Source organism: Pleurodeles waltl, chromosome 9, assembly GCF_031143425.1.
Source record: "Pleurodeles waltl isolate 20211129_DDA chromosome 9, aPleWal1.hap1.20221129, whole genome shotgun sequence".
Lineage (NCBI taxonomy): Eukaryota > Metazoa > Chordata > Amphibia > Caudata > Salamandridae > Pleurodeles > Pleurodeles waltl.
Genome location: NC_090448.1, coordinates 252712158 through 252732135, shown reverse-complemented (window position 1 = coordinate 252732135; position 19978 = coordinate 252712158). Strand labels below are relative to the sequence as shown.

Here is a 19978-nt window from a genome sequence, read left to right as displayed (position 1 = left end):
TTTTAAGAGACTCTCACCCACCAGAATCAACTAGTGGCATGCTTCATCACTCTGAACACCTAGTGTGTCAGAATGGGCTCAACCTCTGGAAAGTAGGGAGGACTTCTAAGTGTGCTGTTTTTAGTGGGATCTATGTGAGGTATAAGTAAATTTACCTCCGATTCTTTCTTGTTTTTTTGTTTTTTTTTTTGTCTGGAATCAGGGTAAGATTAAAATCAAAGGCAATATAGAGCGGGAGTAACACAGTGATCCTTTACGTCTATAATCAGTCACGGTCTACATGGGTCAGCCACGCTGGGTCATATGGCTTTCATCCAGACCTTAATAAGCAGATTCCTAACTTAGAAATAAGGAATCTAGTCTATTCTGTTTAGGAAAACTGAGGCACACAGTCTAGGGAACTGGAATAGTAGTAGGAAATTGACAGTTTTCGCTACCTGTGTATCTGGGTGGCGAACGGTACACTAGCCCACATTGATCTTAATGAGGGGCGGTTATTAGAGGGTCTGGGATGTTTGGTTGAGTTCTGAAACACCCTGCCTCCCTCGATTATGGGGCGCGTCCTATTGTCTAAAATGGCCAACATGTCTGTATGCACTACAAAATGCCATGTGCCCGGAACCTTGCAGCACATTTGTCCAGCTAGACAGGCTTTTGCACACATTGGTATGGGCAGGAAAGAGAAGCTGAGTACAGCTAGGGGGTCTTAAGCCTCCCTGGGAGGGTTGTGTATACCCAACCTATTTTTATACTACTCGTCGACCCAGCTCCAGCATGCTGTTAGTTGGTTTACAACAATTCTAACTGGATAAGCCTCTTCTAGCGGGCCTGCACAAACCATACACCCTCCCTGAACTGCTCATGATTGTGAATGGAGTCCCAACAGAGCTCTTGTCCTTAATGCACCCAATGGCAGAGATGTGGGTCAGAGTGGCCTGCAGGGTCCTTCAAAGGGCACCATTTGGAGACAGTCATCCTCTATACATATTGAAACAATTCACTGCCCTGGATCGCAACAGATCATATGGGAAATGGAGGGAGGTGGGGTGTGAGAGTGGGAGACCTTTGTTCAAACAACAGATTTTTCTCATTTGTTGAGGTCCAGAAGCTGTTTTATCTGGGATTGGGACAGTTCATGTGTGCACTTGGTGCAAGTAGTGAGGGGGGTTTGGCCCTCCTTCCCTGTACATGCTGTGGCAAAGCAGTTCCTGAGGTTGGCTGGGTGCTGGTGAGTTGTTCATGCAGTAGTGCAGGATAGAGCAGAATCTATAGACAGGGAACATTGGAGTGTGGAGTGCCCTGAGGAGTTTACTGGGGCAGAATGGAGAAGAGCCTGCGAACACTTTCTACAGGTCTCCCCTAACACCAGATTCAATCTCACACAATTACATTATCTACAAAGGACTTATCTAACACTGGCCAGGCTGACAAGGATGTACTCAGACAGCCCAGCGGCCTGTGGCAGATGTGGTCTCCTCATTTCTGGGTAGGAATTCTCAATTTGAAGCTGTTCCCTTACTTCTCACTAGCACATTCATCTGGTGTTGCACATGTTTAGATATAAAACTGCTATAGCTGTCCATTCTCTTTCCTCCAACCTCTTGTTTTAGTTGATGAATCACCTCAATTGCTGTCTTGAGTTTTAGTAGAATGAGAGGTTATCGTCAGTATTTGAAATCCTAGAAAGGTTATGCTGCATCAGAAAGATCTTGGGAGATGGTTGGCTTTGTTCTTATCCCCAAGTTCGTAACCAAGTTTTATTGCAGTTTTTCCAATAAAGGGATGGTCACACAAAGGATGGGTATGACCGTGAAGCTTACTGGATTGTGGAGACTTCATACACTTCTGGGGTATAGTAGCATCAGTAGTACACAAACATTTCATATAGTCACTAATGTGTCTGGCAACTCCCTATTTTGCAGAGGTTTCCTGCTCTAAGTACTAGTTTGGACACAGACCTTTGATGTTCTACACATTTGTTTTATTCTTCCTTCCTCTGTTTCTTGGTTTGTTTTCCTTGCATTCCTCCATTCTGCAGGGGGTTGTTGTGACTCTGTCTAGAGTCCGAACACAAACTCCACTCTTTCTCAGACAAGAGGTATTCTCGTCGTCCTGATAGCTCCTCAGAGCAACCATTGGGTAATGAATGGTAAGCACCACTTTTCCTGTTTGTATGTGAAATTATCTACCAGCACTGTATCTGTCATAAACGTATCTTGTAGTGCATGTTTGAAGTCTTTACACCAGACATGTAATATTAGGTCTATGGGCTTGCATCTGTCGAAAAGAGGACTGACAATTAGTATCCTTTTATCTTCCCTCTCTTTCTGTGTCTGGCAGCATCAGTGACCACTGACCTGTGAAGAACTTGGAGAGTACCTTACAATTCACAAATTTGCTCAGTTAATCCTCCCAAAAACTTTCCTGTTGAGATGCTCCTACTTTTTGAGGAGGTTCACTATTCTGATGTTATTACATCTGTAGCGTTTTCCGTATCTTCATGTCTCCTGTATCTTCAGCTCGCAACTCCAAAAACCACACCTGCTCCTAAAGATGGTGTAGTCCCAGTACAGCAGGCTCCGGAATAGGCAAATAACACCTGTCGCTTAAGCCTTGTCCAGCAGCTTGTGATCCACCCTGAGTAGTCCCACATCCATATTCATTATACCTTCCAAAGCAGAGTGAGTGTCCTGAATCATCTACAGGATATAGTCAAACATGTTAAGTATCTCCACTGTATCAGCTGGTCTATTCATTCCTAACTGTGACTAGGGGCCCAGAACATCGGGCAGCTCAGGGCAGTAAATTTTGGTGGCCAAGCCTCAGTTTCTTCATGATGAGAGAGTGATGGCACAGGAGGGCTTTATAAGACCCAGGATGGCAGCAAAATTGTTGCAGCCAGTATCCTCTATCTGTGCCCCCTGACCGCTTGACTGTTCACTCATAGGTTTAGAAAACAATGATCGCTGAATGGAAAGAATGACTCAAGGTCCAGTGATAGGGCACCTCACAGGCCACTTTTCCTTGGTAACCCTTTACTGTCCTAGTCCACATTGAGCAGTCAAAGAAGGATGGAGCAGACCTTTGTGAATATACTCCCTAAGAGTGGCAGGGGTGGGAATAGAGGCCAGCATGTGGTAATGCGGCAACAGCAGTGGACTGATGTATTGCCCCAGTCCTCCATACAAATCATCAAATGTACTTTGCCAACAGTGGAAGTGGAGGAACCTTTCACTCACAAGTCGCAGAATGTCAAAACAGTCTGAGTGGGTCCCTCCAATCCAGCGGCCTCGGCTGAACCATGTCCGTGGGCAGCCTTCACCCACCCACACTCTAGTGTTCCCCACCACTGACCTCTCTGATGCTGACCGCTCCAGGTCTGGGAACACTCAGACGGCAGGATAAATTACTTGCTAGGTTAGCGAGTTGCAGGCTACCATTTTACAGACACAGGTGGCACATTATTGAGGATTCCTGTTGGTCCTCGTAGTGGCAGTCACCACCTCAACATGCAGGGTAGCTTCCCTTGTCAGGTTCATCTCACATCACAGCACTTCATACAGTATTTCTGGCCACATCAGGGGAGAGCTGTGCATTGGTTGCAGAGCTTGAGAGTAGTGTTCTGCATATTTGCAATGACCAGCCACAAGCCCCTTTATTTAATCATTGTTTTATATAGTACTCCTTCATCATTACTAGTAGTAGGGCACTTTACGTAGAAACTAGTTGAACTAACATAAGATATAAGAAACATACTAGATAAAAAATACATGGAAATAATGAACTATATTAGGAAGATCTCAACTGAAGAAATAGTCCAGAAGAGTTCTTTATTGAGATGCTGTAGAAATTGAGTTAGGGTGATAAGGAAACAATAGTAGTTCAAAAACTGATAGATTGAACCAGTGGGTTGCAGGTGGTTTTTGAAGGGTGAGTTTTAATTTTATGCCAGTAGGCAAGATGAACAGATGGTCGTATATGGCAAAGACATCTTGCAGGGAAATGTGGGATATAGAATTGTCACTTGCAACCTCATGCATGGCATGATAGCCAAGGCAGTGAATTTTACAAAGGATCTTTGAAAAAAAGCACCCATGCGGGGCTATCTCCTAGATTAGGATTTCATAAATTGTGCAGACTGGCTTAGAGATTATTGGAAAGTCTGGATGCCACTTTCTTAACCAACAGCATTTGTCCTGATACCAATTTATGTTGCCTCAAATGAAGAACATTTTCGTAGTAGAGGGGAGTGGTATTTGTGGCAGAATCGACCATCATTCACAGTCTACAGCTGATAAAAACAGGAGGAATTCAATCCCTTAATATGGAATTCCTTTTAAAGTTTACTACTAATCTTGAAACTAATTTATTTTTCACTGATAGGACTGTTGTCCATCAAATTAGGATAAAAAGAGAGAACCAGTGACTTATCAGAGACAATCATTGACTTAGGGTTAAGTACCAAATATACTTGTTAAACTGTCTATGCACCCATAGTTCTTTCTATGTAGTGTAAAAGTATTCCCTGAAAATGCTCTTTACCTTATTCGTGGAATGGGAAATGTGCTTTGAATTGTAGATTCTTTTTTTTTTTTAGGAGACAGTTTGTGGCAACTAATCTTATCCAATAGGTAATCTCTTCTGAAAAAATGACGCCAGTTTTGTTCTGCAGATTTGAATAAATGAATTAGGGAAGTTGATTTTTGGAATGCATTAAGATCTGCAGGTAAGGAAAAAATATTGAAAATAACTGCATTAGGATAATTAAACTGCAAAGTAGAAGCAAGCAGATTGCTTTATGAAGAAAATAAAACTTCATATAATTGCTGGTCCCTTCATGGCAGTTTGATACTGCAAACTTTATTAGGTCATGTTAATGTATATCATATTAGATGGCATTGTTGTCTGGTTAAATTAAAATTGCAAACAAAGAAATGTAAATAGCCTATAAAGATTCAAACATAAGGCACCAGTTGACTATATCCCAATATTTCAACATTCTAGAGAAAATTCTTAGAGCATTCTTAATCATAAAAGCTCTGGTATCATCGGCCCTAGTACCCAAAGTCAAGTGAGAGACCACTGATTTGATTAATTAAGAGTACATCAGAAATAGGTGGACAGCATGCCACCAAGACAACATAGGTAAATAGGTAAATGAAGACTAAATGCACATGGTGCTCAAGAAGAGGGAGAATTAAAGCAAACCCCAACTATCAAGCTTTATTCTCCACGTACAAAATATACACCAGGAAATAAAAAAAATAAATAATTAACAACCAATTATAAAATAAATGGTGAAATGCAGAATGTGTAAGAAAGGAATGTCTTCCTCAATTTTCTAAGAAAATAAAGGGGACACATCAGAGTTAAAAATTCTGGGGCGGCTGAGTGGCCCTCTAGATTTGTGACTAAATTAAGGTGCACAAGCAACTTTGTTGTTGTGTCCCTCTAATGCGTTTTTGTCAAGAGTAACAAAGTATTTTCCAAGATGGCTATTTTCTGAGCACTGTTTGACTGCCATTTAAATCAGTTAGTCTAGGTCGTACTTCCCTCTTCACATATGATCATTTTACCTAAGAAAGAATGTTCTTTACTTCACAAAACTGCTGTGTTAGGCTGCAGGAAAAATTTGGGACTTCACAATGTCAGCACTTTTCGTAACAGAGTTCTGTAGGACCTTGGAGTTGTCAATCACTTGTGAGAGAGATTTAGAAAATTTGACTATATGGTTATTTGTGTAGCACTTTCCATACCCCCTGTGAGGCCTAATGTGCTTTCTGATTATTTCACAAGTATCTTTTCTGTGTGTATCCTTTATATAGGGGGTCATTTCTCATGAGGTTACTGAAGCGCTTTGACTTTCATTGAGTTCCTGGTCACCCATCAGGGCATGACTGAAAGTGTGGTAGTTGCAGTTAGAACAGTATAGGAAATTTGTTGTAATGCATGTGGTTTGTAGATAGATAGAAATATACAGTTGGCTTTCTGGGACATAAGCATAAGTGTTGTAAAGTAGTGTAAAGATAGACGTAGCAGCACGTGCGGGTACTTGCGTTTTGTGTAGTGATTGGGTTAAGCTATTTGTGGTGTTTGTAGGTTCCATGGGTTGAACCTTGAATTGATTGAGTGGTAAACCATTCAATAATTGGCTTATCCATTGGTGTTCTTGTCAAAACCTCTCCAAGACATTCGCTCCAAGCTAGTAAGATTTCGATCAGTGTAGTCCATGGTGGCACTTTAAGCAGTGTTATCCATTTGAGATGTCATGCCTTATCTCAGTAAGAAACATGTTTTTATTGCTTTGTGAATTTGGGGTGGTTGCAGATTGTCCTTATTTTCTAGGTATTCTGTAGTTTTCATGTTTGTACTGAGAACAAGCTACAACATATCTAGAGAAGTGGTTCATAATCTATAGTCCAGGGACCCATGGGGTTCTGCAGAGCCTACTTAGGAGGTCTGCAAAGCCTACTCAGGGGGTCCGCAACATATAAGACGATTAAATAATATTCACATATAAATAAAGTGGTTGTAAATGAAGAAGCTGTTGAAAAATTAAAAACGTTTGTAAATGTGAAGGAATCTTAAATTGTAGGCTAAAAATTAATTTACTATTGTCATGTTGATTTGTGGGAGCAGTGCAACCATCAAATAGAATATAGTAGGGACAATGAGTGGCCTCAGTTGAATTTAGAAAAGCTCCAATCTTCCTATTAAAATTAAGATTTTTAATATTTGTGAAATAAATCAAATATTCCATCCTCTGTATATTTGTTTGATGAATGTTTGTTTTTGTATTTATGTGTGTTGTTTTGTAGTTCAAATAGTCGGAAATGGCTTAGGCTGTGTTCTTTGGCTTCCAGTTGTGACTTGGAGGCGGGGATCTCCTGATTCCAATAATGATTGAATGGTGGTCCCCGGATTCCAGAAATGATTAGGTAGGGGTCCACAGAAGTCAAAAGGTTAAGAACCACTGATTTAGATTCTTCTTAAAAAGAGACAGTTAGTAGTTGTGCTGCTCCTGATTTGAGGTTTCGCTTTTGAATGTAGAGTGTGAATTTGACTTGCAAAAAATATTTGTTCCAGGGCTGTATATTGCCTTGTGGGCAAAGCAGTGAGCTTTAAAGTATGTTAGAACATTAGAATGTTGGGAGCTCCATTGGAGACAATAGAGTGCTCGGGGAGTTTATTGGCTGGTAAAAGCCTGGAGCGTCAACATTCTGTGAACAAAGGCCTTAAGGGGCCTAAGGGGATTTCAATCCCTCTTGGGCTCCATGGGGCCTTTGTTTTATTTATTTGAGAATTCTGCCCTCTAGTAGCAAAATCTTCTAATAGCCTTAAAACCCTTCGTAGCTGGGCTACAATATACATTTTCCAAATAATTTATGACGGAAAGTCTTAATTTTATTAAAGACATGGAGGCGAGTATTATGCTTACTTTTCCTGCTTTAATATCAATAGCAGCAGCAGTCAAGAATAATAACCAATCCCAGAAGGATAGCAGAACAAGCTCCCAATGGGAGATAAAGAGTTAAAACAAACCAATCGGAATGCGATGCACATAAAGAAATACCCAACTTGACTGCAAGCAGCCCTCTTTTCTTCTGCGAGAAAGTCATTAATAAAATTGAAATAATGGAAATATACAAGCAATTATACAAATAGCTAAAATTAGAGAGAACGCTTCCTGGAACCAGTCCAAAACCAGAGTATAGTCCAATTTGAGGAGAGAACAATGGTAGAGATCCATAGTTGTTGTAGTAGTAATAGGCCTCTGATCCATGGCGGAAGGTGAGCACTGGATTTTATCCTGAAGTTGTCGCTGGAGCGTTTGTAGAGACTAGAGGGAGGGAAAGAAGAAACAAATTATAGTGGATGAGTGATGGGATAATACTCGCCTCTGTGTCTTTAATAAAATTAAGACTTTCCGTCATAAATTATTTGGAAAATCTACGTTTTATGTCAAGACCGGAGGCTCATATTATGCTTGTTTAAAGCATATCAATCACTAGAGAAGAAGCATTAACAGCGGGTTTGCAATAAAAAATATGAAAGGTAGAATCATTTGACCAATCTGCAGATCTCATAATGTCTTCCAAGCGGGAACCAGCCCAAAAGACTTTAGATGCCATAGCACCTCGGGAAGAATGGGCCCCAAATTTAGAGATATCAATTCCAGCGAGGGACATAATCCATTTGACCCAATGAGCCAAGGTAGGAGAGGAAACTGGTTTAAAGGGTTTTCTGAAGGAAATTAATAGTTGAGAGGTGGAAGACGTTCTGAGATCCGAAGTCTTTTGTTCATAAACTTTTAAACAGTTACCTACACATAACTTAGGTTAGTTGGGAAAGAAGGGATAGAACATTGAGGAGATATTGGTTTTTGTACGTCTAGAACCATTAAACAGTACACCCGTGGGAGTGAAATGCCGAGCAGACACATCTAAAGCTCTAACATCGGAAAGACGCTTAATAGAGACTAAACACAATAGCATTGTTAATTTAGCAGAGAGCATTTTTAGAGATAACAGTTCATTATCTTGCCAAGCTAAAACATTTGTAACACAAGATTAACATTCCATAACACAGAATATTTGGGTAAAGGCGGATTGGAAAATTTTACTCCCTTTAATAGCTGGCAAATGAGAGGATGTTCTCCAACTGGTTTATTATTAATAAAAGGATGATGAAGAGAGATAGCAGAACGATACAAATTGATGGTCCTGTAAGATTTCCGGAACTGGCTTGAGAAGCGAGAAAATGAGCTATTAAGGATAAATCTGCTGAAAAGGGATTACAAGATTTTCCCATACACCAGCTAGACCAGATTGACCAAGCGGACTTGTAAGCTTTAGATGTACCGGGGGCCCAGGAATTGTTGATATAGGTTGAAGCTTCGAGCGAAAATTCTGGATAAGAGGAAGAAGTCCTGACACCTTCCAGGCTGATAGGAGAAGGGATTGATTGAGAATTAGGTTGTGGGAACGACATTGGGGATTGCGAATTATTGATGGGAAGGAGGGAAGAAGGATCGGAAAGTCTATAGATAGTTCGACGAGGGGTGGGAACAAGGCTTGAGACTGCCAAAATGGAACTATTAAGATGATTGTGGCTTTTTGTCGACGTACTTGAGCAAGCACTCTGTTGATCATTATGAATGGAGGGAAGGTATCATTTATTGCATTTGACCAGTTTTGAAGAAAGGCATCGGTTGCAAGAGCTTGGAGATCTGGTCTCCAACTGAAGTGGGGAAGTTGAGTATTTAGACGTGACGCAAAGATGTCTGTGTGGAAGGGACCCATTTGCGGTGGATTAGGTTGAAGACGGAAGAATGAAGTTTCCAATCGCTGTAGTCTAAGAGATGAGAATACCAGTCTGCCACTGAATTGAGAGAACTTGGCAAGTGTTCTGCTTGAACTGAGATTTTGCGTTGGAGGCAAAATTCCCAGAAGCTTTTGGCGAATTTGGCTAGAGGTTTGGATCTGGTACAGCCGAGATGATTTATGTATCTGACGGCTGAGAGGATGTCCAAACGAAGAAGGACCGAACAATGAACTTTGTTTTTGGTAAAACTTCTGATCGCAAAGGAGCCTACAAGCATCTCTAAACAATTGATGTGCAATGAAGACTCCTGAGGAGACCATGTGCCTCCAGTTGATATTTGACCACATCATGCGCCCCAAACTGTTAGACTTGCATCTGATTCTAAGACAAGATCTGGGGCTGACGCAAAGATAGTCCTTCCGTTACAGGCTTCCAGATGGTCTAACCACCATTGAAGTTCTGTACGGGATTCTTGATCAAGGAGGATGGAATCTGAATAAGCAAGACCCTTGCATAGGTGTTGAATTTTCAACCTTTGGAGAGCTCGATAATGAAGGGGACCCGGAAAGATCGCATGAATTGAAGAAGAAATAAGACCTAAAATCCTTGCAAGAGACCGAAGGGAGAGAGAAGTCTGCCGTAAAGAGTGGGCTATTTCTGACCAGAAATCCTTGAAATTCTATGGATTGGGATGGCGTTAGAACAGATTTGACTGTGTTGATGAAACCTAGATCTGAAAGAAGGGTAGTAGTGTAGGAAAGTTCAGAGCGGAGGGTGGTGGGATTTTTATGCATGAGAAGGATATCTTCTAGGTAAATGATTAGGCGGAAACCCTGTCCTCTGAGATGGGCTACTACTGGCTTCATTAACTTGGTGAAACACCAAGGAGCTGAGGAAAGACCGAAAGGAAGGCAGGAGAATTGATAGATCTGTTGTTGCCATTGGAACTGGAGAAACTTTCTGTGAGAGTGATGAATAGGTATTGTTAGATAGGCGTCCTGAAGATCTAGCCGTAATAACCCATCGTTCAAAAGGAGAGAATCTCTGAGATGCAGGATTGTCTCCATTTTGAAATGGCGATAAACTACGAATTTATTGAATTTCTTGAGATTTATGACTGGCCTGATCTTTTTGTTTCTCCTGATCACCAGAAATATGGTACTCAGGAAACCCACTTGATGAGGCGGAACCAATTGAATAGCGCATTTGAGAAGAAGGGATTGGATTTAGGAGGAAACCAGACCTGCCATTTCTGTGGAGAATTTTAGAGGGGGGGGGGGGGGGGCGAAAAGGTTGATGAGGGATTTCGCTAAACTCTATTAAATAACCTCTGACTGTATCGAGTATCCAAGGATCTGACGTAATCTCCTTCCACCCGTTGAGAAAGAATTTTAGACGACCCCCTATGGAAAGATGGCCAGAAACAGGGCTTACCTGTGGTAGAATAATTCTTGGGATTACGCTGGTTTCTGCCCCGGAAGCCTCTGGCTCGCTGAGGATAGAACTGTGGTCTGAATTCTTGAGGTTGGGAATTGAAGGAGTCTCTGTAGCCTTGAACTCTGGTGTAGCGGCTGGTAAAGCGACCCCTTCCTCTACCGGCCCTGGCAAAAACACGAGCATTGAAGACTTTCTTGAGCGACTGTTGCGCTTTATCAAGCGACGCAAAGGTAGTGACGTATTTGCCTAATTCCTTAATGAAGGAATCGCCAAACAGAAGACCATCAGCTTTAGGACCTGGGTCCATAACAGCAAGGTTAGCTAACTTAGGGTCCAGTTTGAGTAAAAATCCCTTACGCCGGTCGTGAGTCATTGCTGAGTTTGTGTTACCCAGAAGACAGAACGCTTGTTGGATCCAAAGGGAAAGCTCTTCTGGATCAATTGAATTGTTGTTTAGACGTGCCGACTCTGCCATGTCAAAGATGCGTGCAAGAGGACCTACTACATCTAAGACTTTGTCTTGACAAACTGACCAGGCTGTGTCGACTCCTTTTCGCGGGTCTTTTCCAAATTTTGAGAAAAAAGTTATCATGGATGTATCTATGGAAGGGGTAGCAGTAATGTGTAGAGGTAGCGAAGGTCTGGGGCATTCAGATTTCAGCTTAGCGCGCACTTGCTTGTCGAGAGGTAGGCGCAGTTTTGCGGAAATGTAATTAGCAACATGTTCAGATGGTAGCCACTCAGTGGAATTGGGATGATGAATTAAGAGGGAATCGAACATAGGTATCCCATCAGCATCCAGAAGAATTGAGGAGTCAAAATCTCCTGGCATTGATTTAGCCTTCTTGGCAGGAGGACCGACCCAAAAATCGGAATTACTGGCATCGTCTATGTCTTTATCCGAGTCTATGTCATCCATGTCGTCATCCGTGTCATTTATTTTGTTAATCACTATTTTATGGGTTGAGAGTATATGTTTTGATTTTTGTTTGCTCTTAGTACCCATAGAACTTCCCCCCCCCCTTAGTAGGAGGCCTGTGAGGAACGTCGTCCTCTAACCTGTGTGAGGTAGACTCACTATCCAATAGCGCAGAAACTTTATTATGATTATCTTTAGAAGCTTCCGCGGCTTTGCGCTTTCTGCTTTCCCCCGCAGATAGGGCCAGTTGTGATTGAGTTAAACAGGATGACACAGTGTTTTCTAACTGCTTAGAAATTTTTGACATGGAGGCAGAAACTGCCTTTGCCACGGTAGATTAAATAAATGTATTTACATTTTCAGAAAATATATTGTTGTCATCATTATTTTCATCCTTATTATTTTCAAAAAATTTGGAAAAATCCATTTTAGCGTAGTAGGGGATTTAATCTGGTGAAAACAGGGTTAAAAATAATGGGAGGGAGAAAGGGGCGTGTAAAATGAAACTTCCCTGCCAACAGGAACGTGAGGTATCAGGAAGCCGCGCCCCCAGGAAGTATCTCTAGTTGAAGAACTCCGGTGCGAGCCGAGGCTAAAAATAGCCCAGCACCAATAAATTTGAGTTATTGAGACGTTGGATGCCAGTCAACGAAGCGAGGAAATGAAGCAACGTGCTGAAGGGTTGCGGCCGATGAGGTGAGGTGCTCCGGAGCGTTCTGAAGAGAATGTCAGAACGCTCGGCGACGTGCATTAAACGCGAGAAGAACGGTCGCAACGACCGTAGGAGGAGAAAAGGGAATTTACAGACGCAAATACATAAAAACAAGGCAATATCGGTATCAAAAGTAAATAAAGCTATAATACATAATAATAATAAAGTATACAATTTGACAAAGTAAAATGCACATGTGAAGAACGCTATAAAGATATACTTACCTCGACTGTGAGCAACAAGAAAAGAGGGCTGCTTGCAGTCAAGTTGGGTATTTCTTTATGTGCATTGCATTCTGATTGGTTTGTTTTAACTCTTTATCTCCCATTGGTAGCTTGTTCTGCTATCCTTCTGGGATTGGTTAATATTCTTGACTGCTGCTGCTATTGATATTAAAGCAGGAAAAGTAAGCATAATATGAGCTTCCGGTCTTGACATAAAATTTCGACTCAGGCCTTTAATGCTGTAGCGGGCCTTTAATGGCCAGTACAGCCCACTATATTCTTCTTTCGGCCACTAGGCATGCAAGGTCTTCAGGGCTGGAGTAATGTAATCACTCTTGTTTAGATTAAGAACTTGTCAGGCAGTGGCATTCTGTTCTTGGAGTTTGGTGATTAGGCGTTTTGTGAGATCAATATAGAGTCTGTTGGCATAATGTAGTCTTGACAGCACTGAAACTGTGGAGGCTTGTACTGTATGGGGGTAACCCAGCCTGCGTTCTCACGATGTTAGAGGTATTTTTTGTCACATCATTGACCTAACATTCAAGTAACAATTTAAAGTCTGTGACACACCCAGTCACTTCTGTTCTGTTTTGGTGACAGGAGTAAAGGTGAATTCCATAGGGAGGCTGTTATTGTCTCCCACTTATCCATAATCCAGAGCGTAGTAGCTATTTTAGGTGGATTTAATTTTAGATAATTATTTCATCAAGGTATAAAGAGCCTGCAGACAGTTTGTATGTCCAGATGTCCCAAGGTTTGAGTTTGTTTTTCATAGTTTATGTATAATCTGGGTTTTGCTGGCGTATTTGGAGTAAATTATGTTTATTGAGGGCAGGTATGTGTTGAAACTAAAAAGTGTGATTGTTGATCCTAGGGTACACCTTCACTTTATGTGAATGGTAATGATGCGAATGGAGTTAGTGATATAATTTTGCTGCCTTGTTGAGGTGTAACTTTCCATTTTAGTGCAGTGCCCTACATTCTTATATTGTCTAGTCTTTTATGTAATAGTTGGTGGCTTACAGTATAAAAGGCTGCTGAGAGGTCCAGTAGTACAGGGTAGCGACTCTAGCAGAGTGTATACTCTGTTCTTGAGTGTGTCCTAGATAGCTATCAATGCTGATAGAGTGCCTTGAGGTGAAAGGTGAGGTTATTTTTCGACAAAGTATGAAAGCTGGATGGATGATTATTTTTCTGTGTTTTCAGATCCTTCTGATCTAGTAGTTGCTTTTTCAAAAGTGGGTTGATATAAGATGTTTTTCGTTTCCCCATAGATGTAGGTGATAGTGTGATGGCATTAGTAGTGGTTAGGAAGGTAGCAGTAGTAGTGGTGTAGAAGTGGTGACGATAACAGTGCTAATTATAATTGTGGTGTGGTTTTATTGGAGGTGGTGGTAATGCTGTTTGTGATAAATTGTAATGGTGGATGTATTAGTTATTATAGTAATAGTAGTAGTGGGAGCAGTGGTAGATGTGTGCTGGTAACCAAAGTCCTGGTGGTGATGGCGGCGATGATGCTAATGGTGTTGGTAAAGATTGTGTTTGTGTTAGTACTCGTGGTGATGGCACTACTGATAAAACTGGTATTAACGGTGATGATAATTGTCATGGTAATGGTAGTTGCGACAGTAGTTAGACACTGCATTGTCAACATCTCAAAATATGATACAGCGGGACTGCATACCCTCTTAATAAATATTCCGATGTAGGATGGCTGTCAGGTACCTACCATTGAAAAGAAATGAGCGGTCATGTGGCATGACCTCTGTAAGCCACGGTAACATTGAGGCTTTGGTAGAGCAGGATCAACTGTGAATCGGTAGTGAAGTCCTAGAAACAAGGGCAGAGCAGGAAACCAGGATTCCAGAAGCTCACAGATTGACATGAACTATTTCGCCTGTTGGTGGTTGTCCATTCCTGATGCGGAAGCCGCTAAATGCGTTTACTCAGACTGCTTGACCAGCCAAACATAGAATGAGTGTCCTGTGGGATGATTCAGACTGTGACTGATATTGCCAACACGGCAGTAACTGAAAGGGGCTGACTCAGTCTCCACTTTATGTATGCTGTCCTGCGGAAGGCTGAACGATGTTTGTAGTATTTTAAAAAATATGATGTAATAATTATCACGATCTTAATTAGCTAAAGCTGTCTCTCTCTGCCAGGTCTAAAATACATGCAAAGTGACAGCCGCAGATATTATGCTGAAATTTTGCACAGTCAAGTGCCACCCCTGCCACGAGTGTTGTATATTTTTCAAATTTGTCATTCCATATCACAAACTATTATTTGCCAAAGAATCTTCCAGTATTTGTCCTATTCAAGATTTTTTGTACATAACTATTCATAGATAATATCAGCCGCCAATATATCAATACGAAGTGTATCTAATTCTTACTCAAGGGATATTAGCAGCAGCATATTATTCCAATCTAATAATTTCAGCCTTGCATTCAGGTGCTCCTGCATATGAATTCCGTGCCTTAGTCCATAGACTAATGTTAACATATCCACTGATGCATATGCCCGGCACCAAATCAAGCTCTAAAATGGCGCTGTTTCGGAATCAGTGCATAACCTCTTTTTTGACCCTGCAGACCCTATGTGGTCAATAATGCCCAAGAACAAAACCATTGAGAACGTTTGTGTAGTTTAATATAACCCATACTATAGTAACCACAGTCACTGACTTCCAACAACACTGTACCCTAGTAACCAAAGGCTTAAAAGATGCACTTCCGACTTTGAAATTATTGGTGAAAGATTACATAGTTTTAAAAGATGGTTCTGCCTCCCCCAACCCCCCTGCCCCCGTGCCCCAGCAGTAGCAATGTCTTGATTCTGGATGATAATAGGAATTAAAATAGTTTTGTTATTGCAGTAGTATGTTCCAAACGTACTGAATAGCTGCAATAGATACCTGGAGCAGCCCAGCTGTATTCCTTTAAATTGAGAAGCTGTATTAAAACACAGACACATTGTCTGTTGCAGAATCTATATGAGATCACTAACATCTGTTTTCTGTCTGATCTTTACTGTATACAGGCATTTCTGGAATTGTGAAACCGTCCAGTCTAAGTCAGAGTGCCAAGGGCATACTCACAGCTGGTAAGAATTTGTACCAAGAGGGATACTGAGTGAGTGAAATGCAATACCTTGCGAGATCTATGTTATGGTATTCCATAATGGTTTTATTTGTGTTGAAATGCATTTACATCTTATAGAAAAGGGTTTTAACGCCACGTTGGTCCCTGAAAAGTACACTTTGTGGTAGGAGTAATGCTTTTTATTAGACCAACAAGTATTTTAAACAATGTTTAGTTTATGGCCATTATAAACAAACTGTATTTTATGTGTGTCGATGTGATCCTTTCGTTCAATTATAACGTTTCTGATTTCAACTTGAACTGAGTCTCTGGCACGTTTGTAAGTGTGCAGGTGTCCAGAGAAAAGTGAACGCAAATAATTTTTAGACCCAGCACGCACAGAAAGCAGAATCGTGAGTTATTCTGAAATTCTTTCCTATTTAGAGCGAATATATATTAGCAGTCACCAAGACTGTGATAGGAACATATTGATTTGTGTTGTACACTTTACTAACATGTTTGAGGAGCCCCTCTAATGGAAAGTACACCCGATCTCCTTTAACAAATCCAAGTCTTTGTAAATCGGAACATTCGGCTTGTGTGTGCTTTACTTTACCACTCACCAAACCACGCCTTTGAGAGCGCTGGAAAGCCTGGAGAAGAGGAGGCGCAATTTCTGGCTCACGCAAACCCTATGGAACAGTTCTTGTTGCTTCTTAAAAGTGAACACAGAGATAAATATTAAAAAGGATTGGCAAAGCCAAAAAGGTGGTGGGAGCTGAGAGGGGATGCAGCAAGTGCTCCAACATCAAAATGCTATTTTGCCCGAAGTGCTAGATAATCTTCCACTAGTCCTGTGTGCATCCCTTATACATTAATATACTCCAAAAAGCAGTGGTTCTTAACCAGTGGTCTGGGGGCCCCTAGGGGTCTGCGAAGCCTTCTCAGGGGGTCTGCAATCGCTTAGAAAATATAATAATGTTAACAGAATAATGAAGTGTATATAAAAAAGAAGCAAAATGTAAATTTAAAAAATGTAGACGTTCGGGAAATGTGAAGGTATTTAAACCTGGAGGCTAAAAATTAAGTAAGTATCCTCCGATTGATTTTTGGAAGCAGTGCAAATGTATTAAAACAGAATATAAATATGAGTGATGAGTGGCCTCAACTGAATTTACAAAAAAAATTCCCATTAAAATAAAAAAAATAGTGATTTCTTCATTTGTTTGATAAATGCTTGTTTCTGTATTTTTTGTGTGTTGTGTTTAGCGTTTCAAAACATGAAAAAATCCGGAGTCCCTGCCTTCCCTGGCAGTAACGGCTCGCTGCGCTCACAAGAGGTGGGGCGGGTGGGGCACGCGGAGGTCGGGGGGGTAAAATGTAATAAATAACAAAAAAAAATACCTAATCCGCTCTTTCTCCCGCTGCTGCAGGCACAGGTTCCCAGCCTGTCCTCTGGCCAATCCTGACGCTGCTCAGAGCAGCGTCAGGATTGGCTGGAAGCTCCCAGGCAGACTGAGAGCCTGTGCCTGCACTTTCCAGCCCGGCAACACAGTGCCAGGCTGGAGAGAGCACACTGCGCATGTGTGTTTGGCTGGCCCAAGACGGCGGGCCAAACACACATGCATTCCCCTCACTCCTCGTCACCCCCAATACCCTGCCCCTTTCACAACGAAAGGATAATAAACACAGCTTATGAAAGGTTTTGCAGCTGCTGGCGGGGTGTTGAGGGATTGCGACGCTTCTCCACCCTAACGGAGGAGCCGTCGCCTGGTCCCTGGATCCCAATGATGAGTAAGTGGGGTCCACAAAAGTCAAAAGGCTAAGAACTGCCTGAGAGACTTATCTCAATGAATAGTTCTGTTAGGAAGCCATTTTTGCATCATAAAAAATGGCTCCTCCTGCCCTCTTAAGGAACTAACTAGCACAGAGCTTTAATGAAATCCCCAGTGGTCTCAGTAAGAGCACTGTTAGGGCCTGGTGGGTTGTGGGCACTGCAAGAGTACCGTAGAGTGGTATTATAGTGCAACTGGCTGCAATTATCTCTGTTAATAAGATCTAGGGCTCTTCAGTATTCAGAGAATGCACTAGGTGTCAGATTTGAGGAGCTTAAACAGCTCAGCTAATGTTGATAGTTGAACAAGGATTTTTATCTGCTTCCATGCATTGTACCGTGCATATGAATGGCATAGTTCAGTGGTTGCAGCATGCTGAAAGGGACTTTTCAGAATGGCATAATAAAATGCCATCTAGTTTACTAGGCATACAATGGCATTTTGATAATACAAACCTAAAGGGAAGTGGTACCTTTAGTAGAAGTATTCTAAAAACTGTGACTAGAGCCCCATGTAAAATTAATTGCAGCAATGTCCCAATGTGCAGCAGGGAGTAAGGATATTATATGTATGTTATATTACGTTATGTTTTTTTAACATGTACATTACCCCCTTCCCTAAGGTAAAGGTTTTATGGGGCTGGCTGAAGATGGAAATTACTGGGATACAATAGGAATATGGTTTGAAGGACCTGGAGAGCCAAGTTTACAGAGGGAAAAGGAGGGTGTGTTTAAACTTTGTTTTACGTCTTTGTCACCATCCTAGTCCAACAGGCATAATATTCCATATGCACCACTTTTCCATGTACCGGTATATCTGATTGTTTTAGCTACCTGCACTCTCCAGAGGTGAGATGGTTCTCCTTTATGAAGTATTCATTCCCAGTTTTACCCATATGCACTCATTTTAGCAGATTGTGCTAATTTTTCACCAACATACCATGACCCAAAGGAAGATAGAAAGACAGACAGGTAAGTAAGGAGAAATAGAGATAAGAAAATAATTATGAAGACCAGAAAGCGTATTAAAAAACAACCTGCAAGAATAAGCAATTGTGTATTGGTGAAAGAAAAAGGTTATGGCAACCTTTGCATTCAGCAATAGGACCCTAAGAAAATGTTAAGTGCTCTGCATTCATGTTTTTACCAGTACCATCAGAATATCCACACAAAGAATAGACCATAAATTTCAAAGTAAGCAGTATAAGCTCCACATCAAAATAAATGTAAGCCACACAGAATCCAAGGATGAGAAGGAAATGGTGATAAAGTTAACTCACAAGAAAGCACATGCGATTCCAGTCACAACTAGCACTTTCAAGAAAATATTGGCCTTCAGAAGGAAATATGGTTAGGTTTATAGGAAAACTTTCCAAGTGGGGATATGTAGGAACAACGATGGACACCACAAACTTTGGCCAGTAATCAGAATCTACACTAGGGTTGGCTTGCTAATAAGAACTCTGCATGTCCTAGACATGTTTCACTGCCCACATGGTGCAGTGGAGATTGCCTACTTGACCTACCTGTTTAGAGTAGCACTGACCTTTGGGCTTTTCCATTAATGGTAACCTCATGATGAAGGAGCCAGCCGTAAGTAAACCCACATGATCTTTCATTTCAAATATAGCTTAACTCTGAATTACATCAGTCTCCCAGACCTAAGAACATCAATGCAACAAAGCTACCCTGTGTTACTGTCTAATAATACAGTATATTGCAAACTTTGAAACATTGCTGCAATAGGGAAGTGTGAGAATGACAAAAGATAAGACCACCCACACCAGGGCAGGGTAACAACTTCGTAATTTTTAACCCAGCCATATACAGTGCCCTCGAATTTCCAGAGCTATAAAAAAGCAACTTGTCTTCCTTTCAAGGGAAACAGCCCTTCAACATTTAGTGATTGGAACTGCAAATTAAGCACATAATTTCAAATGTTTGGAAATCATTTTGTGTTGTATTTTGACAGATTTATATACTTCTGCACAAAAATGACAGATCTGGGGGATCAAGCAGGATTGTGCAGGGCAGTCCTTACTTGAAGTGAAATATGCACAGTTGCGGCATTTGTCTCCCACTCACTCTCCAACCTCATGTACCAAGAATTAAAGACAAACATTAGCCTTTGATGTAAAACAGGAGAAATAAAGAAATGTCCATCTAATGGCTAAAATGCACGGTGTGAAAGCAGAAAACCTGGGATCAATCCAAGCTTCCTAGCTTGACCACATTTGTGATCCTAGGCAAATCTCTCTTTGTGTTTGATTTAATAAGCTGTAATGTTGCACCATGCATAATAAGAGTCTAGGCCCACATGTAGGATGTACTTGATTTGACACTTGACTTTCATGTGGTGTCTGCCTGCCAGCCACACTCTAACCTTATGCACCAAGAACAAACATTAACCTTTGATGTGAATTAGGAGAAGTAATGACATGT

At 41.3% G+C, this 19978-nt stretch overlaps 1 protein-coding gene across 2 annotated transcripts in view; it reads left to right on the top strand.

Moving 5' to 3' along the window:
* Window positions 1-19978, top strand: part of TAMM41 (TAM41 mitochondrial translocator assembly and maintenance homolog) — a 236417-nt gene that overhangs the window by 173356 nt on the left and 43083 nt on the right. For both annotated transcript variants that reach the window (XM_069206661.1, XM_069206660.1), the window contains exon 7: window positions 15662-15724. In XM_069206661.1, the coding sequence (XP_069062762.1) occupies window positions 15662-15724 (63 nt within the window). The remainder of the gene's footprint in view (window positions 1-15661; window positions 15725-19978) is intronic.